The following is a 9,366-nucleotide window of genomic DNA, read 5'->3' on the forward strand; positions in this document are numbered from 1 at the left end:
ATGAGGTCGGGCTTGGTGGTGCACACCTTTAATCCCAGCACTCGGGAGGCAGAGGCAGGCGAATTTCTGAGTTCGAGGTCAGCCTGATCTACAAAGTGAGTTCCAGGACAGCCAGGGCTATACAGAGAAACCCTGTCTCGAAAAACAAAACAAAACAAAACAAACAAAAAGACAGGGTGTTTTCACCAGACCTAAGAGATGGCCCAGCTGGGCAAAGATGAGAGAAGGGAAATGGCGTGGCTTTGACACACTGTGTGGGGCCTGGAGTGCAGGCCTGAGGCAAACCTTACAGTGTGAGGATGTGGGAAGCATCCCCCACACCAGCGGCGTGTCTGCATGTGCCTCAGACTGGTGAGAAGAGTAAGAGGACAGTGTGCGCTGGCCTCAGGAAAGCTGGAGAAGAGACCGGAAGAATAGAGGTCCCAGAGTAAAAGGAGGTTTGTTTTGCTTTGCTTGCTATATTTAAAGCATTAACATAGGGATGGATAGAGGAAAGCCCTAGGTGCCAGAGGACAGGCGTGTAGTTTAGTACAGCTTTCACCTAGCATGGACAAGGTTTTAGGCTTCACCCTAGACCCCCAAATAAACAAGATGCTGAGTTAAATTAGAATTTCAGATGGTTTTTAATGTGTCTCTTATATCACATATACTCAGACAGATTCAAATTTAACTGGTTACCTTATGTTCTTTTCTGAATTTGCTCATCTTTCACAGAGGAGCCTCATCTTCGGTCTACTTAATGAAGAAATGAATACTCACACTATAAGGCATTTATCAGTGCAGCTGCAGAATCAGAGTAGGAGACCTCCCCAATACAAGTGCACATGGCAGAGACGATAATGTTCTTGGCAAACGACTGAAGTCTGACGAGTCAGGTGGCTTCATCTGACTGCTGTGGAGTCAGTCCTCTTCACTCACTGCTGTGTATCCCTCTGCCCAGTTCAAGCTCTCACCACAAACCTGAGGACTCTCACGTCTGCTTTCTTCACAGGACTGTAGGAGAGAAGTATGCACAAGGCACCTGAACATGGGAGGCTCTGCCTACATGCTAATCCCCACTGTGAATCAAAATGTCACAGGGCAAGCAGGCTGCTTGTCACAAATACTTATGTTAGTGGCATTCAGTAATAACAAGGTTGAATTAAGTAATTTTATTTCCATGATCATCTATTTACACTGTACAGATACTAATGAGAAGCACCCACAAGTTCACAGTACAATACAATATATTTACTTTAAAAATATATTCCTTTATAAAAGGTTCATAGAACATTGGCATGTCCATGTGACAAACTCTCAAAGCCTGTCACCAATTTTGTGATAGCCAGAATGCTTCCAAGTACTGTCAGTTCACAATCACAGGTCACCATTAGAGTTGTAAATACATACAGGTTTTAAATAAAAAAGTGAATTCTACAGTGGAAAGTCTTGAGGCGACACTCATTAGTTCGTTAACATAAATACGTTCATGGAGATGTCTGTCATAGTAACGCACAAAAGCAAACACTCCACTCAACGACACATCTCAGGAGTCACAACTCTCTACTTCTTCTTCTTGGCTGCTTCTCCTGGCTCCACTCTGCGAATCTTAGATGCCCGCTCATCTTTGTCATCATCTTGAAGAGGGAAAGAAGAGAGCTTTCTTAATTAAGTCTCTAAAAATCAAAACAAAACACACATTCAGCTTTATGCTGAAACAGTTACTCACTGGATGTTTAAAGCAATACCAATAAAAACTAAATACTAATTTTTAGAAAACTGATATTAAATTACATATAAAATGTTTTTTTAATTGCAGCAATATAATATTTGCAGACTGACCTTTTAGAGGCAAGTTAATAATGTCGTCACATAATATATTTTGGTGAAAACCAGCCTTTTCTGAGACACTCACTCCCCAAACTGTCCAGCACAAACACTACATCCATTTAGATACACTCCATGCTTCACAGCATAGAGCACTGCTCCTTCTACAAAGCATACATCTTCTAGCTGTGCCAAGTGACCACCAGCGTGACTTGTCCTCTCAGATTTCATCTCCAGTCTTATTATTATTAACCCACCACACATTCTGAGGTTAAAAGCCCAAGTGAAGGTTCAGACAACCTCGCAGGCGTCTGCTCTAATTCTGGACCAGTCCTCCTAGGAGGTCAGAACATCTTAATGGCAACAGAATAAGCAGGCTCCACCTTCAAGTTAAGGGAAAGTTGGATGAAGGAAGACTACTGAACAATATAGTAAATAGTACCCACTGCCCCACACAGTCATCGTCTGCGGACACAGAAAATTTCCATTAATAAAAATGTCAATCCTGAAAAAGCAGAAAAAACAAAAAAAAACCAAGCACTTTAAGTGGTTCAATAAACACAGGCCAGCACAGATTAGCTGCTAATTCCCATCTCCCTTAATGAATGTGTGCTGTAAAGAATCCCAGCCAAAGGATGAGACAGGAGGCCAGCCTGGGCTATATATATATATATATATATATATATATATATATATATATATATATATATATATATCTCAACACCATCCCACCTCAGAAGAACTCTACATACATAAACATAGCTTCTGACTTCCCTACTTGCACAGAGCAGGGACTAACTCCACCCTAGCCTATGCCTTTCAGACAACCACTCTATACTAAACACCCTTAGCTGTCTTTGACTTTACTCCCCATCCCCTTCCTTCCTATGTCATCCAGACTTGCCTGGTTTCATAATCTTCCTGCCTCAAGCCTTCTAGGTACTAGGTTGACAGACACGAGCCTCCATGCTGGCTTAAGTTTACTTTTTGATCAACATGATACCCAAAGCCCAACAGGTATAATATGATGACATATAAACGATTTTGATTTTAAGATGCCTTCATATTTAAAAATGCTAAGGTTAACCTAACTGCTAAGGTTAAAGCACAAATTATGTGAAGAAAATCTGTAACTTAGGCTGGATATGAATGTCTGACACCCCTGCTTCCACTTCCTAAGTTTAGGGATATTGGTGTAAAGCCACTATACCCATTAAAACAATTAGCTAGAGCTTAATTATCAAGTTAACCTTGAAATTATTTTCAGAAACAGTAATATGAAAAGTTGAAAGCATTTTTGAAGACTTCCATGAAACACATTAACACACATTAATAAGGGACATTTCTGCTTTTATTCTGACACTACAGGTAAGCCTACAGATAAAACTGAAACCACATACTACAATTGAAAAATTGAGTTCCAATGAGTGAAGCACGAAGGCTCACACCCTCTAGTGGCACAGTTAGGAACTGCCTTAAACAGCAGGGCAGGACAGACAGCTATTGGTTAACAAAGCTATGGCCATCTGAGTTTTACTTATAAACATTTCACAGTTGCTAAAGAAGAAGCACTGTTAGGCAGCGAGGGGCAAGGCTTGATTTAACCTTTCTTAGCTCCTCTATATTCTGATCATAAGTAGCAAAAATGACCAGAGGAAGAAGAATATGGGAAGGTAAAATAAAAGCCAGGTAGCTTAATAATTAGTTACAAACTATAGGTTAAAAAATGTCAGGGGCTAGAGAGATGGCGCTGGATCAGAATTTGAATTCTCACAGCCTTTGCAAAAAGCCTGATCAGTTAACACACGTCTGTCATTTCAAAGCTCCCATGGCAAGGTGGGAGGCAGAGACAGAATTCCCAGCTCTAAAGCCAGCCAGACATGGCATACATACATGAATGGCAGAGAAAAAGTCAAACAAGGTAGAAGACAAGGCTGACACCCAGGGTGGTCCTCTGGTCTCCACACTCACATATGTACAAAGAGAAAATGTCAGGCAAATTAATATTTTCAGCAACTTCATATGGCACGGGAGTCTGCACTGGCTGAGGATGTGGCTGAGTGGGTAGAGTGTTCGCCTAGCACACAGAAAACCGTAGGTTCAACATCTAGGACCACAGAATAGGAAGGATGGTACAGACTTGTAATCTCATTTTGAGAGGCAGAGGCAAGAGGATCAGAAGTTCATGGCCATCTGGCTACATAGTGTCAGACCCAATTTCAAAAAAAGGAGGGGGGCTATTTATTACAAGAGTTATATTCAGTAACCAACATACAAGTCCAAATTAACAACTTAATATTTATCTATTTTTAATGTGCGTGCCACCCCTGAAACCCCACTCACTTCCTGAGACAAGGTTTCTCTTCTGTCTGGTGCTTACCAATTGTTAGACAGGCTGGCTTTCAGGCCCTAAAGATTCTCCTGCCTCTGCCTCCCTGGGATCAGGATAACAAGCAGGCATCACTACATCAGCATTTGTAGGTAGATCCTGGGATCAAATCCAGGTCTTCACTCGTGTGAGGAAAGCCCTTTATGACTGTGCTACATCCTCAGCCTCACTCAGGACGACTTTTGAGTCATACGATGTGGCTTTAAACCAGAAAAAAACGAGTTCTTTTTGTCCTTTTCCACAGCTGACATTCACTTTTCAATCAAAAGGATAGAACTAGCTATGGTAAAATGGGTGCTTTTGCCATTTATTTGAATTTCTGATAATTGAACCCAAAAATTAACAACAGAGGATTCTTGCTTCCTTGGTCTTTACTCTCAAGGGACAGAGATGTAAGAGCGCTAGACTGCAACAACTGGATGCCAACTCTGGTCCCGGAGAAGAATGGTTAGTTCTTAACCGGTGAAACAGGGAGGGAGCAACCTCAGCTTAAAAAAGACACAAATCCTATTTCAAGGTTGAACTTAAGTCTTAATTTGTCAGTTCCTAATGGTGTGCACGTAGGCAAATTCCTTCCTGTCAGACTGTTTTCTAATCTGCCACGAAGGGATAATCAACTCTGAGTAACTCCTGTGTCAGTAGCTAAGAATATTAAAAGTATTAACTGTGACCTTGGATAAGTCTTAAGCTCTCATTTTCATATTTACCTATTCTAGTTTTGAGGGACTCTATAAGGATTATTTTATTCAAAAATATCTTTTAATCAAAGTACCATACAATAATGTATTAAAATTCACACTTTATTTAAGATCTTAAAAAACAAAACAAAACAACCAAAACCTGGGCATAGTATATACCTATAATCCCAGTGCCAGGGAGGTAAAGGCAGGGGCAACAGGGGTTCAAGGTCATCTTCAGCTATGTCATCTTCAGCCTTGCCAAACAGATCAAAAGCGTGTGTGTGTAGACTCCTGCCAGCAGACACCCCTTCTCTTAAACATCTCTTTCTATGGTTGGCCCTTGTATTGGAAGATCAGAAATTTGTTTAACAAAAAAGCAAATGGCTTTTAGAAGGACAGTCTAAAACGCTGAGCTCAGTCTAATAGCCAGCCTCTGAGTGCTCACAATGTACTAGAGTAGCCTATGCCACACACAGGACCAGATCAGAGCTTGCTGCCTGACAAACTGTATTGCAGAAGGCCTTGTGAAAAGCAGCCACACACAAGCTAGCAGCACTAGCACATCCCAGGTAAAGGAGAGTAAATACTAGAAAAAAATTCCACTTTGGTTTCTGTATGATGAATGGCTTTACCAGCCAAGAGTTTAAAGCATTCAGTCCAGACTATGGTGCAATACCCACCAAAGCAAGAACCCATCCCAGTGTGGTCCACCCAGGTCTGAGTTTCAAGATAAAAATGCTGGGATGGAGCTCCAAAATGACGGTGGTGAGGGGGACTGATCGGGTCACACAACTCTCCAGCTCTCTTCAGATTGTAGAGGTTTGGGGCAAGCCAGTTACACAATCAGATATCAACTGTAGAAGCTCACCACTAGCTACAGCTGGAGACAGAGAGTTGCAGGGAGAGATTACTGCAGCAGTCTAAGTACGACAGAAATGAGATTACCAACAAGGCAAGGAAATCCACTCCAGGCCCGCTCCTACGCAGCTGTTTCACTCTGCAACCCTGATTAGCTCTGAAGCACTGGTGCCTCAACAGAAGCGAAGCCTTCAGGGGGTCACAAATGCAGGACAAGGACCCGCGAGTTAACACCCGCCGCTCTAATAAGGCACCATAAGCCCACATACAGAGACCTGAGACTACTTTCAGGCAGAATCCTTACAAATGGAGCGAAAACGTGGGTCGCTGGCACACACCTTCAGTCCTAGCACTGAGGTACCAGGCAGAGACAGGCTGGCCTCACTCAAGAGACTGGTCTACATAATGAATTCGAGAACATCGAGGTTACATAGACCTTGCCTCGCACAAAAACAAAACAAAATACTCGAATGATCGAAAGACCGTTAGTATCCAAAGACCATTTCTGGACAACCCCTGGACAAGCCTTCCAACTCACTAGGCCGTAAACTTTGTCCGGAAGGATTTTCTTCTTTCTGAGTGCTGAAATCTTAAACAGCACTCCTCTTACCTGATTCCACTGTCTCCTCCCCTTCCGGCAGAAGCCTGGCTTTCTTGGCGTTCTGTGGGGCATCGTCTCCATTGTCTTCATAGATATTCGACCATTTGATCGCCATGTCCAGCTCTGGCGGCGGCGGCTTCTTCTCGGTAGTGTAGGTCTCTGGGGGCGGCACGCAGTTGGACTTCCAGATCTTGAACTCCTTTGGAGGCTGTCGAGTAAGCACATTAAGAAACCCTGTGACGAACCGAGGTTCCCGCGATGGATACTAGCGCATGCACCTCCCTGCTCATCTTTCTGGCTGACTTTCCTCTTTCTTTTTAAAAATCCTTTAGGCTTAAAAGACACTTTGTTTTTGTTTTGTTTTTTTTTTTTTCCATCAACATCACAACACTGTTAGGTGAAAAAGTCAAAGGGTTCCCTGGATAAATAAAGCTAATAACTTTTAGTTACCAAAGAAGGATCCAGTCCCAGATACTACGGCCAGGCTGACCCCTTCAGGAGGCTGCAGCAGAGACGCTGTCTTGGAGGCAGCAGCGCAGGCACTTCGGCGTCAAAGGGAAGGGGTCTCGGGGAGAAGCTGCAGCGGGGGGCGGGGAGTCACCACCGTTAGTCGTCGCCCGGCTGGGACCCCGGAGCGCGGAGGGGCGGGCCCGGGCTGACACCCCCCGGGCTCCCGGGGCCGTGGGGACGCGCGGCGCGGGCTGAGTGCGAGCCGGGGGCGGGCGAGCGAGCGGGCGGGCGGAGGGGCAAGCGGGCGGGCGTCGGGCCCCGGGGCGGCCGCGGGGCCGGGGATCTCACCTCCTCGGGCGCCTTCACCACATGCCGCTCCCAGTCGATCTGCTTGTTGAGCGGGTTGTAGAGGAAGGCCGGGCGGGTCACGCTGCGGAACAGCTCGTCCGGGCCGGGCAGCCGCTTCTCCGCCTGCTTCCCGCGGCCTCCCGTCGTCGGAGCCGGGGCCGCCTCCTTGCGACCCGCGTCTTCCGGCTCGCTGTTCTCGTCCGACGAGTCGGAGCTGCTGCTCCCGTAAGCCGCGAAGTAGCTCAACGGGTCCTTCTCTTCGGCTGCCATGACGGCCGCGGGTTCCCACCCTCTCTCGGCCGGAAGCCGGAAGCCGGAAGCCATGGCTGGTCCCGCCCCCTAGGCTGGCGAGTGATCCGTTTGTGTCCCCTAGCGGCGGAGCCGCGCTCCTACTCTTGGGCGGAGATTGGAAGGATGCTGGAGGCGGGGATTCCACAGTCCTCAAGCAAGTTATTTATTTGCTTTTTCTTAGGGATCCCTGGGAAAAAGCAGCGGGAGCCTTAGGATACCCGGAGGGAAATCAGTGGCCACAGTCACACTCTGGGCTTGTAATTTAAAGCAGAGAAAAACCAAACATGCATACCTATAATCCTAGGCAAATTTGAGGGCCAGCGAGGTGCATGTAAGCCCTTTTAAAACAGCTAATATTGTGCAGGAGACGTTGTCTACCAAACAATAAGAACAAGCAAGCAGGGGGTGGGGGTGCACACTTCTAACCCCAGCACTTGAGAGGATGAGACCGGAGGATTGCCACAAACTAGAGGCCAATGCTGAAATTTTACAGCCCCCACCCCCTAGTTGGTATCATTGTAAATATTTAGATTCCAGTTAAGAATGTCTGGTCAGAGGTGACACAGTCATTAATAACTTGCCATTTGGTCTGATTCTTATCTCCTAAATTCGACAGAAAAATACGAAGTCTGGTAACGGAATGGGCTAGACTGCCTTGTTCAGGTTTATATTCCTAGTATTTATTTCGGTGACCGTCCCTGGAGTACATCAAGGAATATCGCTGGGTTGTAATTTCTGAGATAATAGGTCTGAGTGTTTCTAGAAAAAGTTCCTTCCGTCCAAGTACCTAGACTTGACAGAGATACAATTGTTCCCAAAGTACAAAGTCCTGGGGTTACCCAAATCATCCTCAGATCTGACACCATTAGCAAATTCGGGGTCCCCTCGCGCACCCTCCAGCCTGGTAATGTGACAGAATTGTAGAACCCGCTGAAAGCTGAGTAACCACATGTATAGCTATAGTTTACTGCAGCAAATATAGTATAAGTCCAACCAAGGGAAGACGGGCGAGGAGCGGTCCAGAGGAGGCCTCATTCAGAGCTTCCGGTTGCCCTCCGGAAACATGAGCCAAATAAATCAGTGCAGCTCAGGAGGCAGAGCTCGCCTAGCAAGCAGAGGGTGCTGGGTTCCAGTACCAGCACCCATATAAACTGGGCATGGTGGTGTGTATTTGTAATCTCAGCGCGTGGTGGAGATGGGGGTGAATGTACAAGGCTCTGACACCCGTGGCTGTGCTTGTTTATATAGTGAGTCTGGGGAAATGGGGGTGAATATACAAGGCTCCGACACCCGTAGCCGTGCTTGTTTATATAATGGGTTTGGGGAAAAACCATAGGGCAGCTACATGGACAAGTGAAATCCCAGGATGTTCAGGAAACTTTAGAGCAGCATCAAGATGCTGGACTGGCAGAAGGCTCTCAGATGAGGTAAGAATCTCTAGCATTAAAAATCTAAACTTGAGGGCTAGAGAGATGGCTCAGGGGTTAAGAGCACTGACTGCTCTTCCAGAGGTCCTGAGTTCAATTCCCAGCAACCACATGGTGGCTCACAACCATCTGCAATGGGATCTGACACCCTCTTCTGGTGTGTCTGAAAACAGCTACATTATACTCATCTACATAAAATAAGTATTTCTTTTTTTCGAGACAGGGTTTCTCTGTGCAGTCCTGGCTGTCCTGGAACTCACTTTGTAGACCAGGCTGGCCTCGAACTCAGCAATCCACCTGCCTCTGCCTCCCAAGTGCTGGGTTTAAAGGTGTGTGTCACCACTGCCTGGCTTAAAATAAATCAATCTTAAAAAGAAAACAAAAAGAATATTTGGCAAGAAATAGCAATGGGTTCCTAAAAACTAAAGTAACAAAAAATGTTTTTGTTTTTTTTTTTTTACAAAACTTAAACTCAAGAGAGAATAAGGAAGGGTAAGAGATGAGACTGGAGGTTAC

General features: G+C 45.4%; 1 protein-coding gene across 2 annotated transcripts; it reads right to left on the reverse strand.

Moving 5' to 3' along the window:
- Positions 1 to 604: 604 nt before the first annotated feature.
- Positions 605 to 7,510, reverse strand: CUNH1orf52 (chromosome unknown C1orf52 homolog). 2 transcript variants are annotated; one of them, XM_021158482.3, is made up of 3 exons: positions 7,133 to 7,510; positions 6,344 to 6,542; positions 605 to 1,616 (listed from the first exon to the last, which is right to left on the reverse strand). In XM_021158482.3, exons 1-3 carry the CDS (start codon positions 7,454 to 7,456, stop codon positions 1,543 to 1,545), a joined length of 597 nt encoding a protein of 198 aa, XP_021014141.1. In that variant the 5' UTR covers positions 7,457 to 7,510; the 3' UTR covers positions 605 to 1,542. The 2 variants fall into 2 exon arrangements, with proteins under 2 accessions (XP_021014141.1, XP_021014142.1); XM_021158483.3 differs by having other exon boundaries at positions 605 to 1,655.
- Positions 7,511 to 9,366: the final 1,856 nt, after the last annotated feature.

Source organism: Mus caroli, unplaced genomic scaffold (assembly GCF_978045245.1).
Source record: "Mus caroli unplaced genomic scaffold, Mus_caroli_1 scaffold_3, whole genome shotgun sequence".
NCBI lineage: Eukaryota > Metazoa > Chordata > Mammalia > Rodentia > Muridae > Mus > Mus caroli.

What these genes read in the sequence shown, in the direction of transcription:
- CUNH1orf52 (XM_021158482.3), bottom strand. Translation starts at nt 7,456, where the DNA reads ATGGCTTCCGGCTTCCGGCTTCCGGCCGAGAGAGGGTGGGAACCCGCG. An exon ending in TGGTGAAGGCGCCCGAGGAG is followed by an intron (nt 6,543 to 7,132) that starts GTGAGATCCCCG and finishes CTTACTCGACAG; the next exon opens with CCTCCAAAGGAGTTCAAGAT. An exon ending in GGAGGAGACAGTGGAATCAG is followed by an intron (nt 1,617 to 6,343) that starts GTAAGAGGAGTG and finishes TCCCTCTTCAAG; the next exon opens with ATGATGACAAAGATGAGCGG.